The sequence below is a fragment of the Rhinolophus hipposideros genome (genome assembly GCF_964194185.1).
Source record: "Rhinolophus hipposideros genome assembly, chromosome: 26".
Lineage (NCBI taxonomy): Eukaryota > Metazoa > Chordata > Mammalia > Chiroptera > Rhinolophidae > Rhinolophus > Rhinolophus hipposideros.
In genome coordinates, this window is record NC_138072.1 from 327,103 (window position 1) to 350,326 (window position 23,224).

At 55.9% G+C, this 23,224-nt stretch overlaps 2 protein-coding genes across 3 annotated transcripts in view; both read left to right on the forward strand.

The window, feature by feature from the left end:
* The window catches only part of KDM5B (lysine demethylase 5B), a 50,164-nt gene extending 48,055 nt beyond the window's left edge, over nt 1-2,109 (forward strand). Inside the window, exon 27 of the mRNA XM_081039186.1 lies at nt 470-2,109. Coding sequence (XP_080895312.1) covers nt 470-607 — 138 coding nt within the window. The 3' untranslated portion in view covers nt 608-2,109. The remainder of the gene's footprint in view (nt 1-469) is intronic.
* Nucleotides 2,110-12,109: 10,000 nt separating this feature from the next.
* The window catches only part of SYT2 (synaptotagmin 2), a 49,217-nt gene continuing 38,102 nt past the window's right edge, over nt 12,110-23,224 (forward strand). Inside the window, exon 1 of one of the 2 annotated variants that reach the window (XM_081039330.1) lies at nt 12,110-12,268. The gene's annotated coding sequence lies outside the window, so the exon portion shown is untranslated. The remainder of the gene's footprint in view (nt 12,269-23,224) is intronic. The other variant, XM_081039331.1, reaches the window with a different exon arrangement.

Sequence of the window (23,224 nt, forward strand, 5' to 3'; positions counted from 1 at the left end):
AGGACATGCTTCCCCCTAACTCAGGAACCCTGTGAGCTGGACCTTACCTCGCTGGGTCCCTCTCTTCGCTTACCTGCTTTGAGCTGCTCTGAAAGGGTTGTCAGCCCTCCCCTGCTGACACCTCTGCTCCTACCATCGCTCCTGGGTCTTCTCCCTTTCCTGGAAGAAACTCTTCTCTTCTCTTCTTCCCTTTGTCCTTTTCCTGCTCCTTCAGCTTTCACCGTCCCAGCGCTAAAGAAGGTGGGAGGGAGGCTGATGTAACGCCCTTTGCTCAGTCACCACAGGGCAGCGCAGTCTCCAGCCCAGAGCAATCACGACTGGAGCAATGGCTTTGGCTGGCGGGCCAGAAGTCCCAGTGCTGGGACAACGGCCGTTAGTGGCAAATGGCTGAATGTCTCGAGGCCGGCCTGCCCAGTTTTGAATCCCGTTTTTCCTCTGAAAACCCCGTCTCCCTGCTCTTTGTAACCAGGTGGACTGGGTCCAGTGTGATGGCAGCTGCAACCAGTGGTTTCACCAGGTCTGTGTTGGTGTTTCTCCAGAGATGGCAGAGAAGGAGGACTACGTCTGTGTGGTCTGCACTGTGAAGGACGCGCTGAGCCGGAAGTAACCCCACAAACCCCGCTCAGTACTCACTGTCGTTGAGGACTCTCCCACGACCCCTTCAGTTCTCTGCAAAGCTGCAGGACTGGGGCCCAGACCAGCCTGTAAATGGTGCTATTTCTATTCCTTACGGATCGTTTTTCCAGAACTCTTTGAAAAAAAGAAAAAACAACTAAAAAAATTTTTGACACCTTTTGTATTTTTTCCCTTAAGAGCTGTTTGTGGTTGTCGAGGTTTGAAATGCTGACTGTTTCTGCAGGGTTTCCACGATTTGGAAGGCAGTGGAGCTCACACCTCTTCATGCCCAGCATAAAATCTGACCTCTGTCTGGGATTTACCGGCTTAACGAGTCCAACTCAGTCTCAATGCCCAGAGGGCACCAGAAATTCCAGTAAATCCTCATTTGAGGAATTTCTCTCTTGTTTACTCTGTTACCATATTGGGGAGCTTAAGTTTTTCACTTTTGGGGTTTTTGTTTGTTTCTTTACCCACTTTTCTTTTCCCTGTAGACTAGGTTTATTTATCTAAGCAATAACTTTTATGTTGGTTTCAGTGGCTGGAATTAAAACAAAACAAACTTCCAAATGGTGTGTTGGTGCTTCAGCATTTGGTTGGTGTGCAGAATGCAGACGTCTGGTTTCTAGTGTCACCAGTGAGCTGGGGGCGTGGAAAAGGGACTGCTCTGAGCGCTTGCCACAGCTGTAGCTGACTTTCTTCCTGCCCTTCCTTCCTCCTGTTCTTCGGTAGCTTGTATGAAATGTTGCGGTTCATTTTGTGAATAAATCCTCCATCCAAACAGAATACTACACGCTGCTTATTTCAACCGCGGGACTGCGGTGCCTTCCTCTGCCAGGGAGCTGCTTGCTTTTGCCTCTGCCCAGCCAGGCTGCAAGCACCAGGGACTCCTGTGTGTCCGGTTCTGCTGTGGGCCACGGCACGGCCAGTCCCCACTGATAAGGAACCCCGCCCCCGAGTCTTCAAGGAGTAGCACCTGTCTTTAAAGCCGTGCTTCCTCAGGATGTGGCCAGGTTACTCCCAGCTCCCGTCAGCCCTCCTGTGAGGTGATGATGTCACATCTGAGCTCACAGGGAGTCTGCTTAGGGTTCAATGTCAGAGAAACCGAAGGGCTTGGGCAGTGTGGGTTGAGGGAGGCTGGGGACAGCCGGGCTCTGCCCTCCGGACGCCACCCATCCTCCTGACTCCGGCCGCCGCTGTGTTTGTGGGTGACCCATAGCCTTCCACTCCTTTGCTTACAAAGGACTGTTCTTTACAAGGCAGCAGAGCAGACAGCCTGTGGCCAGAACAGAATCCTGCTCGCCTTTTCCTGTTCTGTTGCTAATACTGGTTTTCTCCACTCTCTATAGCCATAAACCTGAAGGTGGGTAGAACTAGTAGAACTTTAATTGAAAGAAAAAAAAAGAAAAGAAACGGCAGTTTGTGATGTGGCAGAGTTTTAATGTACTAACCCCTTTTATGCAATTTGTGTGATTAAATCTCTTTAAGACTCCAGATTGTCTGCACTTTCCCACAGTTGTTGTGATGTTTCTCCTTGTCTGATGGGGGTTGAGGGGCCAACAGAGAAGAATCTCCAGAGCGCGATCTGGAGCGATGGTGGTTTGGCCTTAAATGTCCACATTCTTAGAGCCCCCTGACATTGGGACAGGACGCCAACTGTCCCTGGTCCACTGAGAAAGTCAGCTTGAAAGGGGACCCGGCAGCTGCAAGAAGAAGCCTCTGCCTGTGGAGAGGTGTGACCATGTGATACACATCCCCCCACACACCCTCCCACACACACTCCATCTTCTTCACCTATAGGTTGTCCCGACCAAAACATCTGTGGGGAGAGGGAAAAGGGAGGGCTGAAACCTTCCGCTCCCCATGTGAGGACCTTGTGACACAGAACTTCAGGACAGTGCTGGCCCAGAATTACTGCTCCTACCGTGTTTCCCTGAAAATAAGACCTAGCCGGACCATCAGCTCATCTTTTGGAGCAAAAATTAATATAAGACCCGGTCTTATTTTACTCTAATATTAAAGGCTGGGTGTTTAATATAAGACCAGGTATAATATATATAATATAGTGCCGCGTCTTATATTAATTTCTGCTCCAAAGGAAGCATTAGTGCTGATGGCCCGGCTAGGTCTTATTTTCGGGGAAACACAGTAGACGACAAGGCCGGGCAGCGTCTCTAGGCCTCTGAGCCAGTACTATGTTCACCAGCCGGTGCCGTCTGTTGTGTACGCAGTGACACACGGAGCTGACACTTTCCATCTTTGTCCTCCAGCTTGTGAGGAGGGATCCCTGAGAGAAGGCTGGGGCCTGAGCCTGAGGGTCAGTGGCTGGAGAGGATCTGGTGAGCTTGGCACCGAAGGGTGGACGAGGCCCCCACCGCACCTCGGCAGCCGCTTGCTGATTTTCCTTCCAAGTCTGACGGCGTGCTGTGTGTAGGGGCTGGCCGGGGGCGGGGGGTGCTGCTTGACAACTTCAGAGCAGCTCCCGCAGGGGAGGTGGGGCTCATTTTTCTGTCTCAAGGTTAACCTAACGCTAACAGCAAGGTGTGGACTTGGTAAAAGCCGGAATTTCCCTGCTGTATTCTGCCCTGCAGAGCTTTACAAACGAAATATGAAGACGGCAATTTGGATCTTGTGTTTTGGGAGACGTATCTGAGATTTGTTGTTGTACGACTGTAAAAGGCAAGCTGACCCGGTGTCTGCGGGACAAGGCTGAGAGGGTGGACGCCACCTGCAAGGGGTGAGCCCTGGCTCCTCCTGCCTCCCACTGGCTCAGAAGGCCTTCCTAACCACGTTTGCCTCTTCCACCTACCATCTTGATGGGTGTTCGACTTTATCTAGTGGTCATAGGTGTTTTCCCGAGCTCGGCCCTGCCTGGCGTCCTGTCACATAACAGCCTGGCGTGATGATAGGTGCCCTGACTCTGTAACAGGAGATAGAATGGATGGCGAGTGTTTCAGGGGTCATTGCCTGTGGCCACCAGTAACTGACTGCTGGTGTGCGCCAGGCACGAACCTGTGGTAAAGTGGTCTCGCCATAACGATGCAGAAAAAGAGTCCCCTTCTGATGAAACTGCCCGTTCGGAAGAGGAGCCGAGGAACAGTGACGATGGTATTGCCGTCCCTTAGCTCACACAAGGGTCGGCGGCCCCTCTGGCTGCAGCACCAGGGCCACAGCCTTGCAGATCGCTGTGTAACAAATGTTGCTGAAAAGCTACCTAAACCATACATTGTATAAAGTAAAACTGTTGTAAATCCATTTTCAAAGCATAAAGAGTCAATCTGTAAAGTGTACATTGCATTTCTTCCAAGTTTTCGTTAACAAATTTTCATGTTTCAAGATTGCTGGGGTAAGAATCCCCCTGCATTTGTATCAGTCCACGTGGAGCATGTACACAGCCAGCAGCCGATTATCCAGCTCCCTGCTGCTTCTGGGTCAGTTGTATGAGGGGAAGGGCTGGGACATGGTGGCTTTAGACGTGTCTTTTATTTTCAGGGTGACCTGCTGCATTGCGACAGGAATGGACTTAGGAGGTCATTTGGTCTATTCCAGGTGAGTGAAAGCCAGAGAGGACTGTTCCTTCTCTTTCCTCTCGGATGGGAAAATAGAGAAAAACGTTACCTTTCTGAGGAAATAAGTTACCTGTTCTACTAAAAGTAAAAGCCAAAAACACCCTCTCTCCCCAAGAAAATCTAGTTCCTGTCTGGCACTGAGTGGTCTGCCCATGACTCCAGTGGGAACACAGATGGCAGAAAGCCCCCTTTGCATATGGTAGCTTGACAGTCAAATGGTGAAAAAGATGTTTAGTTTAATCTAAGTTGAAGGTATGAGGTCAGACATTTAAGTTCTCGAACTCATCCTGAATAATTCATTGCTAAATGTCACTACAGTCACCATTGAGGTCCTCCCCTTGGGAAGAAGCTGTGCACCGATGCCAGCGCCTAACTGGCACCCTTCAAAGCTATTTTGGAACTCTCTTGGAATGGCCATCAGAGCTGTCGTATTACCCTTGATGTCCTGAATGTCATCAAAATGTCTTCCTTTCAATATTCCCTTTATCTTCGGGTAAAGAAAGAAGTCACTGGGGGCCAGATCAGTTGAGTAGGGAGGGTGTCCCAATACAGTGATTTGTTTCCTGGCTAAAAACCCCCTCACAGACAGTGCCGTGTGAGCTGGTGCTTTGTCGTGATGCAAGAGCCATGGATTATTGGTGAAAAGTTCAGGTCGTCTCACTTTCACACAGCCTTTTCAGCACTTCCCAATAGGAATCTTGGTTAACTGTTTGTCCAGTTCGTACAAATTCATAATGAATAATCCCTCTGATGTCAAAAAAGGTTAGCAACACTGTTGCAACAAGTTCATGAACTTAATTGTCAGACCTCGTATATCCATTTAGTAAACACTAAAATTGAGAGAAATTGCTGTCGGGAGGCAAGGACCTTTGCTCCGATAACGCGTTACCATCAGTGATTTTCAGTGTGAGCTTCCTTTGAAATGGTTAAAGAATAGAAACGTGAAGGAATTTAACTTGTAGAATGCTTTTACAATTCTAGATACCGTGTTTCCCCAAAAGTAAGACCTAGCCGGACAATCAGCTCTAATGCGTCTTTTTGGAGCAAAAATTAATATAGTAAGGTCTTATAAGGGAGACATGGTACTAATATTCTTCAATCCTTTATGAGAGTTTCATCGATATTTAACAGCAAATTTTATATGGAGCTCAATCTGGTGTTTATAAAAACAAGTGTTCACATTTCATCGGTTTGTGTAACAAAATCACTGACAGATTGACTGTTACACCGTTGGGAACAAATGCCAGTCACCAGGTGAGAACAGGAGGAGGCTGGAGCTGCACAGGGCTGGCCGTGGGTGTGGCGCACAGTTTGCAGCTCCTGGTCTGGTTCTGGCACGCAGGGCTTCATAAGCTCCCAGGATCCGGCTCAAAGCTTCTGGACCTGTCCTGATTCACCGGCTGCTTATGGCACCCTTGGAATTGTGTTCAGTGCCAAGTGGTGGCCTGTGATGGTCAGTGTCGCTGCTGCACTAAGGAGGTGGCCAGTCCTAGGGGCGGTGGACTGGTCTGGGCCTGCACCTTGCAGTGAAGAGCACACCTCACCTGGCTTTGCAGTCCTGCTGGCTCTGGAGCCTGTGGGCCCTGCACTGGGGAGGCTGCTTATAGCCTCGGTCCCTCCCACACTTCCTCTTGTCCCCAGACAGCAGATTGAGTGGGTGAATGTGGCCTGGGCTGCAGCCACCAGGACGTCACTTGCTCTTTTGAGGTGCTTTGTTTTCTAGAGGTGTTTTGAAATCTAGCAGCCATCTTTAGCCTCGAAACGGCCACCACCAAATGGGCAAAATGCCTCAATAAGTGTCCTTTTCCCCACAGATAATGGGGACATGTGGCCAGTGACGTGTGTCCCCCAGCAGCGCTGGCCTTCCCAGGCGGCCACTGCAGGCTCCCAGGCCATTCCCCAAGCAGGCAGCTCCGAGTACAGGCCTCGGCCTTGGTGTGCCTTGGAAGGTTATCTTACGAGTGTCCAGCCTGCTTTCATCTTCGTTTCCATCCCACTCCACTCCCCCCACGAAAGAAACCCCTCAAGCAGCAGCGTGCATAACTCGGGGTGGAGGTGGTGTCCAGAGAGCAGGGGGTCTGGGGCAGGAGCAGGGTGTCCTGGGCACAGAGCTGTCAGCTCAGCCTGTTTTCCCACGGAGCCACTCCAGGCTCGGCCACCAGAGGGCACCGTGGGGTCCCGTGAGTGCCCGTGGCGCTTCGTCCAGCAGATGTGGGTCTGTCCCGTTTCGATTGGCAGGAGGAAAACAAATTAAGAGCGAGTTTAGGCAATTGTCAATGTTTTCAGGAAATACAGGCTCCAGCCCTGTCTTGCACACAACCTTCCCCAACTTTGGCCTTTGACTAGATAGGTTTGTGGGTCCAAGGAACCGTGGGATAAAGGCCCTCTTGCTACAGAGAAAGGCTGGCTCTGATCAGGACACGTGGGCTACCCCCAAAGCCACCTCTGGAGGGAGACCAGGGCAGAAGAGCAGGGCTTCCTGAGTCCAGACGGCTGGGACCTTGGAAGCAGATGTGGAAACGTGTGGGAGCAGTGGGCCCTCAGAGGACGCATCGTGGGGTGTGGCCGGTTGCTGAGCCAGGCAGCAAGCTCGAGCCTGGGGACCACAGCCCCACGGGTTCTGAGCTCTGGCATGGCACTGGGTGCCAGCGAGTGTCCTTGGGCTTTGCGTGTGCTGCTCAGCCGTCCTAACACTTGTGAAGTCCTGGTGACCTGTGGCTTGCTGGCATTTTGACACAAAGCTGCCTGTGTTAGCTTTAGAACTGCAAGTAGGAGCAGTGCCTGTTCTCTGGCTCCATTTCTGCCAGGTCCTTGGAGCGGGTGAGGACATCAGTTCCTAAAGGGACGGCTTCTTTGCCCAGGAAGACAGCTGCCATTTTGTAGTCTGAACCAATGGCAGTCACAGTTCCCGTTCTGCTTCTACTATTAGTCCCTCATACACGGAGACAGTGGGGTGGGCTGCGGTATTGCAGGAGAGGAAGGGTATTTGCAGGCCCTTGAGGACAGGCCACCAGCGGCTTGCAGCAGGCAACCAGGGGAAGGCAGAGGACCAGGAGTGGACTGCCGTCCCTTGGTTCCCAGAGTCAGGACTGGGCCCACTGCGGGGACAGTGGTGGGCTCTGACACCCTCGCTCACTCTCCAGCCCAGACTTCTGCCCTGTTAACCTCTTACAAATTCACTTCTTTGTTTAACCTGCTGTTTGGGAGATGGAGTCGTAGACATAAGGCTGGGAGCAGGCCCTGGGCCGCCTCCTACAGGGCGCCGAGCAAAGTCCTGAGCTCCTGTGCTCAGCCCTGCATGGCGTCTTACAGGTTCGGAGACGTGCAGAGCGTGGGTGCTGTGCCCAGGGGGCACATACGGGCAGTGTCTGGGGCAGCATCTGGCCGGTGTTCGGTCCTTTCCACCTTCCCTAGCCAGGCTGTCGGCGAAGCTTGAGGCTCGCAGCCAGCCCAGGGCTTCCGGGTTCCTCGGGAAAGTCACCCTACTTCTCTGGCAGGTGAGGAGGGCTGTCATTACGCATGCTGGCCGCCTAGAGCTGGAAATGTAATTCCTGTCATCGCCACACTAAGTTCTCGCTGAGGGTCAGGCACCTCGGCCACCTCCCCACTGTCCTGTGAAGTAAGCCCAGTTGCCTCGGTCCTCACGGCCAGCGAGAAGCGAGCTGAGATTTGAACCCAGGCAGTCGGGTTCCACAAGCCAACCTGGTAAGCACTACACAGACGGCCTGTGACAGACCAGCCGGGAAGGGGACCCTGCAGGGGCTGTGATCTAACCTGCAACCTGATCTGACGCCAATGGATTTCCTGAGACGCGGCTCCTCCTGCGCAGACGCCGTCCAGGCTTCCATCGCCTTCAGAAGAACCCCCGTGGCCTCACCTGTGCCTGTGACCATCCACTGCTCCCCTCACCCACCCCTCCAAGGCCCTTGCAAGCTCTCTTCACTTCCCTAAGCGTGACTGGTGGCTGCCTTGTGTGGATAAACACTACATCATCCAATCTTCACAACACCTCAAGGCAGGCGGCGAAGTCACCCATCAACAGAAGCAAACTGAGGCTTTAGACCAGGGGTGTCCAAACTGTTTTCAACGGTTTTCACCAAGGGCCAAATGCGGTAAAATACGCAAACAGCCGGGCCACTCACTCAAGGTGAAGTACTATCGCCTCACCTGGTTTATTTAAGTAAACTAAGTATATTTTTGGAATTTGCTGCCGGCCAATTAACAATGGATTGCGGACGGCAGCTGGCCGCGGGCCGCAGTTTGGACACGCCTGCTTTAGAGGTTAAGAAACATTCCCAAGGTCACAGCTTCCTGACCCCACTGCCTCTTTTCTCCTGCCACAGGCCTACCTGGAGGCAGCGGGAAGCTCAGGTTCCCACGCAGCTTTCCCTCTTCCTGGTGCCTGTGGCTCCACATCTGTCTCCCGTGAGGCTCTGACCGCCTGCCTCCACCTTGCAGCCCTAGTGGGGCGCCTGACATGCAGTGTCCTAGGACGGGGTAAAACTTTAGGTCTGAAGTTTAGGGCCTTTCCTCTAGGTTTGCACTTAAGGCCCAGGGAAGGGTGACAGCTGGCCCTGAGATGCCCGGTGTGCACCTGTCAGTGCTACAGCTCCCTCCCCCACGGCTGGGGCATGTGGAGGGCAGCTCTGGGGTACGACCTCCATCTGTGAGGGTTTTAATGGATGGGGGATATAGCAGGCCAGGGTAAATTATTCAGAAACTCTTCCCACCAACTTGCTCTCATCCCCTACCGACTTCAAAGCCCAGGCTGCCTCCTGGAGAGAAGCGACATCCTGCTTCTGAGCAGCGCCTCCCGACACAGCACCTCCTGCTGGTTCCTGGGTTCACCACAGGCTGGGAGGGGAAGTGGTCTGGAAGGGGCAGCTAGTGCACTGGGCAGAGTGACCCAGAGAACCCTCCCCTCTGTAGAGCAGTGAACACCAAGGCTCAGAATGACTTACCTGGGACATCAGACTGTGACTGGCGCCGGGGGTTAAAGTTACTATTCCCTTTGAATCTGAGAAAGAAAAAGAAAACTTTCACTTTCAGACAAGTTAGGGGGTAGATGAGGTCCCAACGACAGTTACTAGTCCTGGGATGGGATAAAACTCAGGTGATTGTTTAATACCTAGTGACTTAGTGAATTTCTTCGTTATGCCAAGTATGGTCCTAAAGACAAAAATGCCGCCTCTCTCGGAGTGGAAAAGTGTAGAGGAGCAGCGTCAGGCCTCCCTCTTTGAGCTGGTTTTTAAATTGTTTTTATTGTGGGGGTTTGGCTGTTCGAAGACCAGGGTTTTTAATTAAAACCTAAGGTTTTATGTGGATTTTACAATATTTTATCCATGTTTCTTTTTCCCCCATCGTATGAGTTAATGTCTTCTGTGTTAAAAGCACACTTATGCGATGATATCTGAAAGTTAAATGGATTTTAGCATGTAATGTATTAAGTAAACTTTAAAATGTATGTCCACAAAATCAGATTAGAAGAAGGAAACCAAGACCTTTAGCGACAAAGAAGGCATGGGTGTTTCTCAGACCGCTTACTTAGAATCGGGGGAGCGGGGTGCCCAGCAGAGTGACAGGGCCCTGTGGGGATGGTGTTGGGCAGGGAGAGCAGGAAATGAGCTGGCCAGCACCCACCGTGTGGACCCCCTGGACAACCAGGGGGTGGTGAATAGCAGGACCTCTCCAGGACGAGGACAGCAGCACAGCAGTGCGAGTGTTGGGGTGCAAGGGCTGGCAGCCGGTGAGTGGATGGCCCCAAAGTGGGTCAGATGGCAAAGGGAGGCGCAGGGGTGGTGGGTCCCTGGGGACAGCGGGGTGGGTGCGGTGCTTCAGCCCTGCCCCTTCTGCCTCGTGCCAGGGAAGCCTCTAGAGAAAGACACCAGGAAGCTGTGTGCAGCGGGAAGTGACGAGAGAGCAGTCCAGGGCTCACAGACCCTTTCTCCCTGGAGAGCTCTGGGAACCAGGGGGGCTGCCCTCCCTCACCTTCATTCTTCCAAACGGTACTGTGCTCGGGCAGAGGCTGCCTCAGTGGCCCCTGGACGAGCTTGCGGTCAGTGATGGTCTGAGAGCAGCAAGGGCTCATCTTTTTAAAAGCGCAGACACTTGAAAGGCTGGGTGTGGATGGCACATGCCTCCCTTTTCCGGCTCCTGGAGCCTGGGGAATAAGCAGGAGGGCTGCTGCTCCCCCATTAGGTTTACAACGCAGGCACTCATCCTGGTCCTGGTGAGTTAAGGTAACACTGAGACCGTGGTCAGGACACCATGTTTTTCATTTAGCCAAATTGCGGTTTCGACTCTTAAGCAGTGTGGGGAGGCAGGCTGCCTTCCTCTGCCTGTTGGTTCCCAGGCGCAGAAGTTGGGCAGCAGCAAAAACCTCCACTGGTAATGGGGGCAGCCCTTTGCTGGCTTGGCTGGGCTCTGGGCTCTGTGTGTATAAGGGGGCTGCAGCCCTCTCTGGCTGGCGTCCTGCAGACTCATTGTTCGAATGGAGAGTAGGAAGGAGCCAACAGACTAACGCTGGTCCCTTTGGTCAAGCAGCTGAGGGTGGGGCCCAGTTTCATACTGTGTAGACTGAGACCCCACTTCCTCTTCTGCCCTTGCTAGCCTCCGGGCTGCAGGGGCCGCTTCAGTCTCATTGAGGACCCCAGAAGCCTCCATCACCGTTCCCTGAGGGCCTGGCAGGTGGCAGCCACGGCCCCATGCTCTGAGGCGAGCCTGAGGTGTGGCCTCTGTGTCCTACCTGGCATTGCTGGACAGTGATCTGAAGAAAGAGCCTCACCAGCAGCCCGGGAGGGAGGCAGGGGCCAGCGCCACTGCAAAGCTGACTCCCCAAGTGTTGAAGTGGGTGTCCAAATTATATAGGCCCGGGGTCCTGGGGCCCCGCCCTCCTCCCAGGAAGGGCTCCCCTGCGTACATGTGGCCCTGCTTCCTCCCCAGGCCTGTCTCAGTGCCACACGCTCTGTCTGTGACTCCTTGGCCAAAATACCGTTCAGGGGCTGTGTTCTCAGTGCAAACCACCCGTAGTGATACCCACCTTAAAGGGACATCTTAAGCAATAAGAAACTAGCAGGTGTGGAAAGCCCTGTTTGCTATTCAGCGAATGGTAGTTTCCTCTTTTCCTTTCCATCTCCATCCGGATCCTCCTAGCCACCTTCCTGGACCTTCCTCTGCCCCACCCACCCTATTCTCATGGGCCCCAGGCCCCTTAACTTCTCCCAAGGATCCCCTCTTTAGGGGATCCACCAACCCTTTAGGCTCAGAAGCCCCTGCCCTCCTGGTGACAAGTACAGGTAGAGGCGGCTGTACAGGAGGAGGGAGGAATGGGGAGGGAAGGGGCTCTGAGATCCCCAGTGACTGTGGGAGGCTCCTGAGGCCGGTGGTGCGGGCTTGGAGGGGCCTTGAGGCCCCGGTCTGACGTCCAGACGTTCAGCAGCAGGCGGGGTCCTGAGAGCGGGGGGCGGGGGGTCAGCCCGCGGAGGCGGGTGGTGCCCGCGGGGTGCGCCCCCTCCTCCCGTCCTTTCCCCTCCCCTCGTCCTCCTCCTGCCCCTCCCGCTCCTCCCGGCCCCGCCCCCCGCCGCCCCGCCCCGCCCCCCGCCGGCCGCCCCGCCCCGCCCCCGCCGCCCCGCCCTCCGCCCCGCCCCCCGCCGGCCGCCCCGCCCCGCCCCCCGCCCGCCGCCCCTCCCGCTCCTCCCGGCCCCGCCCCCCGCCGCCCCGCCCCGCCCCGCCCCCCGCCGACCGCCCCGCCCCGCCCTCCGCCCCGCCCCCCGCCGGCCGCCCCGCCCCGCCCCGCCCCGCGCCGCAGCGCACGCCGGCGCTCCCCCCTCCCTCCCCCCTCCCTACCTCCTCGTTCCCTCCTCCCTCCCTCCTCCCTTCCTCCTCCCTCCTCCCTCCTCCCTCCTCCCTCCTCGCTCCGCGGACGCAGAGCCTCCGGCAAGTCTGCGGCAGAGCCTCTTGGCCGAGTTGGGGCCGGGCCCGCGCGGGACTCGGGCGCGGGATTGTGCCAGCGCCGCGTCCTCGCCGCCGCTCGCTTGGCCCTCGCGTGGGGCCCCAGGTCTCTCGCGCCGCTCCGACCGCTCCGGGTGAGTCCGCGCCCCGGCCGTGGGGCGCCCCTGCTCCCCGAAGTTTCTCCTCCCGGCGGGTTCTCAGCCTGAGCCGAGGGGCGCGGGGTGGGTCCGCCTCCAGGCTGGGTGGCCGGCAAGTTGCGGCCGCGCGGAGTTTGGGCGCGTCCGGACGGAAGGCTCCTGCTGGGGGCCCGGCTGCTTCGCGGGCCGGGGCGGGAGGAGGGCGCCGCGTCGCCGGGGTCCCGGGGAGAGCCGCAGAGCCCCGCCGCTCCTCTGGGCGCCCCGCCGGCCTGAGCGTCCCCACCTCAACGTGGGGATCCCCTCCCCGCCGTCCCGGGAGGGCTGGGAGGGTCCACGAGCACCAGGAGGCAGACACCCTGGATCCGGAGGGGGTGGGGGACAGACGGTGGGTCGAGAGGCGCTGGGACAGGGCCTCGCGCGGCGGGGTGGCGGCCCCTCGCCGCTCCACAAATCTCATGACTCAGCAGGACCAGGACGTCCCGCCCGCTCCAGTGGCCGCCACTGGGCTGCACTCCCCCCCACCCCAGACTGCAGACTACCCACCCCCATTCTGGAGTCCTTCACTGACCTTTCCTTTTTGGGGTCCCGCTTCCCCTGTGCCTATGCCTATCCCCCCTTCAGTGCACTGGGGTTTTAGCTAAAAACGCAGGTGATTTATCCTCCGAGCCCTTTAACCCAGCACCTTCCCCATTTCTATTCTCACATCCCTCGGGTGCCTCCAGGACACCCCCAGCCCCTGGTGTGTGTATGTGGGGGGGCTGCCAAAGCCCCATCTCTCCCTCTGCAGCGTCCTCCCCTCCCCTGTTAAGGTAGAGAAGTGAATGCCTCCCCTGCCAGCAGGAGGAGGTGAGAACAGGAGGTGCTGGCCCTGCTCTGGCAGGGGCACTGCAGTGGGGAGAAAGGCCGAGGCTGGCTGTGTGGGGACACCCAGATGGGATGGGCAGGTGGTCCCCAGAAAGAGAGGAAGGTGGGCTGGAAAGGAAGGTCCGGCCTGGAGAGTGGATGGTGCCCTTCCCCGCCTCTTCCTCTGCTGCCCTGAGGAGGTCCCCTAGGTGTCATACATTGTCCTCAACATGGGCACTTTATCAGAGGGTGAGCCCTTAGTCCTTCCAGCCACCTCCCCTGCTTAGGTTCCAGTCCAGCCTGAAGGCTGCTGGAAACATTTGTGGCCACCAGAGGACCCGAAAAGAAGAGCTAAGCCCCGTACCCCTAAGGCCAGCCAGAGGGCCCGTGCACGGCGGGCAGGGCAGCCATGATGCAGTGGGACGTGCCTGGCCTGGCCTGGGTCCTGGTGAACAGTGGCCTGGAAGGACTGCAAGCTGCAGCCTGTGTCAGGCCCTGGGGGTGAGTCAGCGTCAGGGTCCAGGCCTCCCCCAACCCTTCTCCTCCACATGCCCCTGGGGAACCACCCGTGCCAGCTGAGCCCTTATCCGGGTTCTGTCCCCCTGGCTCTCAGACGCATCTCTGACTTCATGCCTAGCTTTTTCTGGGGACCTCTTGAGCTTGACCCTCCCCTCATCCCCACCCTGTGTTGCCCAAGGATGAGCTGGGGGGCTTCTGGAAAGCTGTGGGAGGGGGATGCAGTGGCCTCACCACCGTCCCCAGGAGGAGGAGCCCAGATCACTCTGCTGAGTCAGCTTCGTTCAGCAATCCAGGAGCTCTTTCAGGCAAGTTTCCTTTTTGAGGGGGGATTTTGCAAACACAGTTCTCACTTTTTGGCTTTGCATCCTGACACCCGCAGAGCAGGGCGTAGGGAAGAGAAGGCTGTTGGTGCTTGTAAACATTGCTCTTTAACCTCAGGAGAGCTGGCAGGTGCAACGGGGCTGTCCTGGGCTCTGCAGGGACTGGGATGGGTGGGCTTTGAGGCGGCCTGGAAAAATCCTCTACCGTGCCCTCTGCTGCCAGCCCCAGGCAAGCCCGAGCTGAGTGCAGTGGCCCTGTCCCTGGATTTCTGCTTTCTCTTCCGCACGAGCCTTGCAGCCTCTCGGAGAGTAGATATGGGGTGGCAGGTGGCAGGTGAAGATGGAGCTGGGGCTCCATGGGCTGGAAGAATGGCCGTCACGCCCTCCCCAGACAGAAGTGTCCTCGGATTGCCCAAGGCTGTTTTGGAATTTTGTGTTTGGACTTTGCTGACCCAGGTTCTAGCTGAAGCTGGGTTTGCTTTTCTTGAAGTAGATGACGGGGAGGTCTTTAAAGGACTGGAATGGCAAGCCAGCGGGAACAGCAAGGGGGTGTTTGCTCTGTGTGGCTAATGGCTAAAACAGGAAGCAGGGAGCGTAGGGGCTGGGAGCTCTCCAGGCCTGGGTTCAAGTCTCCGGGCCACTCATTGCAAAGTGTGTGACTTGATAAATTCAGCACTGTTTGTTGGTGAACACCCGCTGTGTGCTATTCACTGGATACCACAGTGAACACAACAAACCCCTGTGAGCCCTTCTGAGCAGAGTTTCTACGTTCGTTCACCTTCGCCTTTGAGTCTGTGTCCCGGGAGCTGTGCAGGGCAGTGGAGACTCAGTTGGGAACAAAACACTCCTGGTTTCTGCCCTCAGGGCTCTTACAGTCTAGAGAGTCACAGGGAATTAAACAGATAATTGCACACAGAATTCATTGCAACCATGACAAATGTTAGGAATGTGGAGAGGGTGCTTTTAGGGCAAAAATGGGGTGACCTGACCAGGTCAGGAGAGTTTCATCTACAACAAACAGGTAAAGCACTTACCCCACAGGGTAAAGCATGCTCAGTGATGACGGCAGTGTGGCCTGTGGGACAGCACACCTCACTTCTTAAGGTGAGTGCTCATTGCACCGGCGACAAGTCACAGAGGCCAGGATTTGGTCCTGACTCATCCTGGACGGGAAGCCTGAGATGAATAACGCAGTTTATTTGGAGAAAAGTCACGTCATAGATATTTGTCCTAAGACGCAGGATAGTGACTGTCGCCTGGGTTCCTTTTGGTTCTTCCCCTCACTGTGATCTCAACGTCGGCTTGTCAATCTTCCCGTCTGTAGAATGGAAATAAAGTTCGGATCTGTGACGTAGGCTGTTTTGGGTGAGATGGACTGAATTAAGCTGTATAACATCTGGAGCAGTGCTGGAGAGCTGGGAGTGGCTCCAGTGGGGCCTGTGGGCTCCTCACACCCCTCCCCTGCCCCCAGGCCACCCTGTTTCTCAGGGGGCACTTTCCGTTCTGTTATTCTTAAAGACTCAAGGGGAGGGTCTGTTCTGACTCCCTTGGTGGTTTCCCAGAGTGTCTTCCGGCTGACCTCTATGTCTGATGAGCCGTATCATGTCACAGCTTAATTTCTGGGAAGGGTTTGTTCTCGCAAGCCTCCATTTTCATCCTTTGAACTGGGAGTTCAGGCCAGTGACGGAGTGATGGCTAATGTGGCTCCAGGCCCAGGCGGACCTGACCCGTCGCTGTGAGTCTGGGTTGCAGGGAGCACCTGGCTGTCAACTTCCCTGAAAGAGGCCTGAACTTCAGTGAGGGGTCTATAGTTACACAGCAGAAGGACACCCCAACTCCGTGGGGCAGAGGCGATGAGAAAGCTCCCTCCCCAAGAGATTTCACACTAGGACAGAGCTCCTGTCTGCCTGGTCAGGAGGTCGTCAGCTGAGTGCCAGGGTGGGGAGGCTGAATTCCAGGCCCCTTCCAGACCTTGCCGGTTAGGAACGGATGATGCGAGTTGCTGGACCATTATAATGGTCCCTGAAGCTAGAGGGTTTGGTGCTACCAAGCAGCCCCCACCTGGAAGTCAGGGCAGGAAAAGAAGGGGATTTACCCTGCCCCCCCGAACTGCTTTGTCTGCGCCTCAGGATTTCAGCTGTCACTGTGGCATCACTCTCCAGCAGGCAGAGGAGAAGGCAGAGCCAGAAGGGCCTGGCATGCAAGGAGCGTGCTGACAGGTGCTGAGCAAGACAGGCCCCCAGCCTGCTCCTTGCCCAGCTCTCCCACCCCCACCCCCGAGCCACCCGCCCCCTTACTCCAGCATGAAGCTGTCACATCTGCTGCGGCCCTCAGGCCCTCAGCCCCACTGTGAGGTCTGCCGCTGTCCCCATTTTAACTGAGTCCCAGGCAAGTTGTGTGACTTGTTCAGAATCTCATACCATCCAGGCAGAAGCAGGTCTCAGTTCAGGTGGCAGGTACCTTGGGGGCATTCCAGGCCACTGCGGCCGATGATTGGTCAGAACTGCACCCCCTCCTGCCCATTCTCACCAGCTGTGCCTACAGTGGAGCTGCAGGTCAGGGGTCCTCAGAGGAAGGTGCAGGCCCCACAGTTGGTGTTCTGCAGGCAGAACTGGAACAGCAGGTGGCAGCTGGGAGTCAGAGGGCCAGGCTCCAGCCAAGACTGCCCCTTCCGGCCTGCGCCTTTGCAGAAGCTGCTGACACTGTCTGAGGTGCGGGGTAATTCTCTGTGATGAAATGAGACGTCACAGAACACTTCCAGTTTAGGGCATGTGACGTTTTACCCCATTTACATGTGAAAACAGTAGGTCTCAGGAGGTACACAGCAGTCACACTGCTATGGGTGGCAGAATCAGCATCTAACTTCAGGTTTGCCTGCTCAGTGCCGCTCCCGCCAGGCTGCACACTCTGGAGAGGGGAGCAGGCGGCCCACTGCCTGGGCACAGGACAAATGCCCACCACGCTGGCACCCACAGAGTTGTCTAGAACTGGTCGTGCTGCTGGAGTTGGGGCACAGGTGCTGCCCACACAGCTCTGGGGACGCTCAGGGAACCAGAGCCCAGCCCATTCGGAGAGAAATCTCACAGTGGAGGACCTGCAGTGTCCCCCTTTGCCCAACACTTCTTATTGAGCAGGCCCTCTGAGGGCTACCTGCTAGGACCCCTTAGGCTGAGGGCGTCCTTCCCTGTGTGTAGCCTCGTTCCTCCCACTGTATACCCCTTCCTGCCTGCTGTCCCGTGAGTTGGGTGCCAGTGCAAACAGTCCAGCGGCTGCAGAGGCTGAGAGCCAGAGGCAGGGTTATGGGCCACGCCTGCCTGGACATGACAGGTGTGTTCCCAGACTGGCTGGAGTCAGAGATGGAGATATGACAAGAGAAAGCTGCTGTCATTGCACTGAGGACAGCACTAGGGTAATGGTGGGAAACTGAAGCAAGCAGGCTTTGGGTTAGACATTAGGCAGCACTTTCTTGCTTGTTGCACTGAGACATCAGGAAGGTGCTCATCGGGGTGAAGAAAGAGTGTCAAATCGGCGTTCCAGCAAAGTAGAGAAAGAGCTTTTCAGAGGGATATTGGCATGGAGACCAGGGTGGGTGGGTGACCTTACAAGGTCCCTCCCTCAGATGAGCCGTGGATCTTTCTCCTTGCGGTGCCACTGATGTCAGCGCTGTCTGGATGTCTGTGAGAGGAAGATGGCAGGTCCTCTTGGAAATGAACTGTTGAGCATAAACCTTCCCCAGTTCACATCTCTCGATGACATATGTGGCTCACTGCAATTGTCACACTCAATCAAATGCAGCCCAATTACACCTTTGATCTCTTGTCCTGCTGTAAGATAAATATGGCTTCTGAGAAGTGTATTAGTTGCTGACAATGTGATTGCTGCGGAGGCTGGGTTTGGGGGCTAGGAGAGGCCAGGGTGTTTCATGTTTCAGATCCAGAAACAAGGGCTGGAGGTGGCTCTTCGAGGGCATGGGATCGGGCAGCCCATAAGGCCTTCTTCCCAGGGTCCCTGCGGCAGTCCTGGCTCTAGAAATGGGGGATGGATCAGATGCCCTCTCAGGGTCCTTTGTGTCCTTGGACTTTCTGTTCTTACCCGTGGTCACAGAGTCTCTGTGTGCGTGCAGGTGGGGGGAGCATTATACCGGAGTGTGCGTCTGCCCGCAGGTTATAAAAGGTCTTTTGAAACCCTGTTCCCCATTCCTCTGAGAAAGATGCCCCACATCTTTAAAAATGATTTATAGTGCAAGAAAGGCAAGAGGATTAACCTATAGCATGAAAGATTTCTGGTAGATACAGTGGAATTTCTGAACAGTAAACGTGGTTAGACATTGTGACAGAAGAGCAAACAGGTGGTGAGACCTCCTTCAAAGAGAAGGAGAGCCTGGGACAGGGTAGGTATGAGGAAAGGATAGATTGGCCACCAGGATTCCCTCCATCCAAGGAAATGTGGGTGTAGATGTGCTGGAGAGAGCTGACTGTGCAGGTTCGTGGTTCACTTGTATTCAGTGAGTGTGTCACAGTGTCGGGGGAGAGGAGGAGGAGGAAGAGAGTAGTGCTGTGTGTAATGGGGCTCATTGAGGGGAAAAGCCCTCCTTTGTCAGTGTTATGATGTAATCTCTGGGGTAAGGGGTGAAAGAGAGTGTGTGTGTGAACTCACAGCTTCAGATTTCAGTTATGAGAGTGAAACCTGCAGCAGAACAAACAGCTCCTTTGGCTGTGGCCCATCCACGGGTGCTGAATATCTGCCCTGGCAACAAGCTACACCATTCAGCCTCAGTTGTGAAGGGAGGACCTTCCAAAGAAGCCAAGGACCTTGTGAAGATCATGGCTTCTAGATTTGTTCAGCAGGGACTCCAGTCGGGGGCTCAGCATAGATTTAGCTCCTTCTTTTCCACACAATCCTGATGTCATTACAGATGTTTTCAGGGATTTCTCAAGGGTTATGCTAGAAGATACATAAATCTCCTCTGAGGTTACTTTGCCGTCAACAGTGGAGGAATGGACAGTACATTTATTTTTTGAGACACCCCCCCACTTGACTCCGAGAACCCACAGAAGGATCACAGTCATGACTTTGGACTTTGGAGGGTAATCTTGAAAGATCCAACCTCCAGGCTCTTAGCAAGACCTTTCACATCCACCCCACGTCTTCTAAAGAGTGTTGTTATCCTCCTGTCCTCCAAATTTCTCTTGGCACGCCCTTCTGGTGATTTCCTTTTTAGAAACTTTCCCCTTGGAAACGTTGGAGCTAACTAGCGTCAGTTACGTTGTTTTCCTTGAAAGGACCTGTATGTGTCTCAGTGTGTTACAATCGGGGCCATGCTTGGTTCGAGGTGATGAGAAATGAGAGGTGGGGAGGGTGCACTGTCCCCTTCGCCATGTTCTTGACCATCTGCCTGTGTGTCCCCTTGGAATCCGTGCCTGCCTCCTTTCCCTGAACCCGCCATAGCAGCGCTATGACGCTGGGGGTCCCGCCGTGCTCAGAAACGCAAGCCGCGCTGCTCAGGACCGGGCTCAGCACCACGGACAGCTCCGCGCCGCTGCCCTCGGGCCGGGAGGCGCACGGCCCGGCCCCCGACTTTCAGCACCACGGACAGCTCCGCGCCGCTGCCCTCGGGCCGGGAGGCGCACGGCCCGGCCCCCCGACTTTCAGCACCACGGACAGCTCCGCGCCGCTGCCCTCGGGCCGGGAGGCGCACGGCCCGGCCCCCCGACTTTCAGCACCACGGACAGCGCCCGGCTCGGCGCCGAGGCCGGAGACGGGGCCAGGGAGAGAGAAAACCAGGGTTGTGGGGAGTTGTTTGCGCGCTTTACTCCGTGTGAGACGGTGGCCAAGCCACGTCGTCTCCCTGGGTCCCACTATTTACTGTGTAAAATGAGGCGCACGTCCATGACTCTTTCCCAGGAGGCCTTCAGGTCGCTTGACACGCATGGCCTGGTTAGGGACGGCCAGTTTGGCCGGTACCCAATAGGACTTCAGGACCTCGGGTTCTGGATTCTGCTTGTGGTCTCCCAGGGCCAGTGACTTGCATCTCCCGCCAGTTGTTGAAATGTTGAGAGCAGGGACACATTCCAGATAGGTCACTTGCGGGAGGGCTGGGCTGCAGTGACAGCAGCCTGGCCTGATCTCATGGCAACGGGGCCAGGTGTGGGGGGAGGGTGGGCAGCGGCTGCAAGCTCCCCCGAGTTCTGAGGGCTGGGGAGGCTGTGGGAGTGCAGAGAGGACAGGGTGCCAGACCGTGGCTGCGTCCTGTGTGACTGCAGTAGGGGCTTCTCAGCCTCTTAATTCATCTGAGCAAGGTCGTTCTGCTTCCAGGCTCAGGAAAACTCCAGGAAGGAGGCAGCTCTGCTCCCTTCAGAGTCCTTTTCCCCAACCTCCCCCATCTCTGTCTCTTCCTTGACCACCGTATATCTCACTAAGCTGATAATGCAAGCCCTCCTTGTTTCTCCGGTAGAGGGGCAGTCAGCCTGGGGCAGAAGGTGACACTGTCACCCTTGGGTCATGAAAGGCAGCGCAGGCTCCACATACTGGGTGGCATCTCTTGGAACCCTCCGGAACACACCTAATACCAAAGGGAGACTGCAGGTGATATTCAGGTTACCCTCTTGTCTCCCCTTCAGGTGCTTCTCCTCGTCAGCTCCCCTCAGAGATGCCAAGTGCCTGCCTGCTGTCCTTGGTCCCCAGTCCCTCCACTTCCCCTGGTCTGCTCGCCTCATGTCCTTTCCCAGCCCCGAGGACAGGTCGGGATGTCTTCTGCAGCTCCGGGCACAGATTCAAGCTGCCCTCTGCTGAACATGCCCCCTCCAGCATAGCTTGGGTGGGTAATGGTGGGGTCCCAGGCATGGTGGGGCTGCTGGGGCACATATTTTAGGCAGTGCTTCCCTGTGACAACTACCCCACCAGTGGGCAAACTCAGTCCTCAGGAGTAGTTGTGGGCAGGGAGAAGTGGAGGCAGAGTCCAGCTTGGCAGGGAAGACTGTTGTGTGCATGTTTGGTGCAGTGTTCTTGTTGGGGGAGGGAGAACTGGGGGCTTAAACTTCTAGAACCAGGAGTCCCCATCGCTCAGGTCCAGTCCCCCCAAACACTGCCCGAGCAGGGAGGCGGTTCTGGGGAACGAGGCCACACTAGGGGAGCAAGCTGGGTCCCACAGTGTCACAGCAGTGAGCCCAAGACTTTGGTCTTAAAGAGAATTGACTGCATCTATCTCCAACTAGGCCCAGGGAACACAAGATCCATGGAGATGAATTTGGACCCACTCTTAGGAAGATGGTTTTAATAGACCAAGAACTTGGTGTGTTTAGGGTGTGAGCCTGAGGTTTCATTCAGTTCCTGGAACTTGGAAGATGCTCAGAAGATACGTACTGAATGAGTGTTGACGGGTTAGAACTGTCTAGACTACCCGTGGTCTTTGTCAGGAGACCCGAGCACCGTGTCCTGGTGTCAGCAGAAGCGCAGTCACCACTTACGTGTGTGGTGGGAGGGGGCCTGCAGCACTGACAGCTTGGTCTTGAGGTCCTTTCTCTTGAGATCTGAGAATCCGCGATTGTGAGACCTCTCCTGAAGAAAGGTGACCTTCAGATGGGGCCAGAGCCGGGTGGGCTGTGGGTGTCTTTCTCAGGGACACGTAGCCCACATCTGCTGTATCAACCTGCCACCAAATATGCTTGTTGTGTTGGTAAACACAGTGTGTCTGCCTCACGTTCCTTTTGTGAGGCTGCGGCATCGTAGTCTAGCTTGGCTGGAGCCTCGCTGGCCATCTGCTCAGGAGGGGACAGCCACCTGACTACCCTGACATTCTCAGGGGGAGGTGCTCAGGAGGACCCTAGGTGGGCAGGGGACGGAGAGATGGGTTGCCCTTAGGGGGAGTGAAGGGGGAGTGGGCATGGTCTCCGCTCCGCTGTTCCCAGGCTGGCCCTGGCCCTGATGGGGATGAATAATTGATGTGACTAATGGGTCATCGCTCCTGGATAAAGTATTCAGCAGGGACCCTGGCAGATTTTGTAATCAGATGTTTCATGCTGCCCTCCTGGTAGGTGTGGAACTCCTGGGTTTCCCTGGCTCTCAGAACTGTGGGAGGGGACACTTCCCCAGAGAGAAGAGGGTTTTGTGCAGGGGGGCCTGTGGAGTAGCTTTCTCAGGTGTACTTTGAGAGGAGAAGGGGTCCATAGTTCTAATTCTGGGGACTGGACTTGCTTGCTTTGTGGGGTGTCTACACTGCCCGCCATTCAGAGTGTTGGTGGACTCCCAGGAGGGGCTGCTGGGGGTAAACAAAGCTGCAGCCCATAGCCTGGGGGCACCTGGGGGGGCACACATAGTGCTGATGGTGGACTGGGGACCCGCCTCTCCCAGGATGCTCCCTGCCCCCTGGGAGCTTAGAACCACTGTAAAACGGCCACATGATGCAATGAGGAAGGGTGCTCAGAGGGCTTCAGTGGTCTGCTAAGGTCACACAGCTGGTGAGCTGTGGAGCTCGCTCCTCCCACAGTGCTCTCGCAGAGCTGTCTGCAGCCACAGTCTCCTGGCCTCTTCTCCCCACCTTCAGCTTGTCTCCTCTGCTTCCCCACTGACCCTGTGGGATTGATGTCATTGGGATCCCAGGATAGAATTACAGCTACAAGCAGCCTTGTGCTGAGAAGGCTGGCTGGTCTCCGATGGGGATGATGGGGGCTGGATGAGGGGAGTGAGTGTGTGTGTCCGTCCCTGGGTAGGAGTGTGTGTGTGTCCTGATAGGAGTGTGTGTGTGTGTGTGTGTTCCAGGTAGGAGTGTGTGTATGTGTGTGTCTGTCCCCTGGTAGGAGTGTGTGTGTGTGTGTGTGTGTCCTGGTAAGAGTGTGTGTGTGTGTTTGTCCCTAGGTAGGAGGGTGTGTGTGTGTTTCCTGGTAGGAATGTTTGTGTGTGAGTGTGTGTGTCCCCAGGTAGGAGTGTGTGTATGTGTGTGTCCTGGTAGGAGTGTGTGTATGTGTGTGTCTGTCTGTCCCAGGTATGGGTGTATGTGCCTGCCCTATGCGTGAGTGGGCACATGGCCATGCACAGGGTCTCATGCCTCATTCAGGTGTTGGCCAGTCTGCACTGGCTCTGCTGGTGCCACTGGCACTCAAGTGAGGGACAGAGCCCACGTTGGAGGCACAATGGTGGCTTCCGGCAGCAGGGTGGTGACGACACAGCTGTTGTTGGCAGAGGCTCTTCGCTTGCTCTCCCAGCCCCTTGAGCTCAGCCCCAGGCGCCCCACACGTGTGTGCAGGACCTACAGCTTGTTGGACAGACGGTGTGG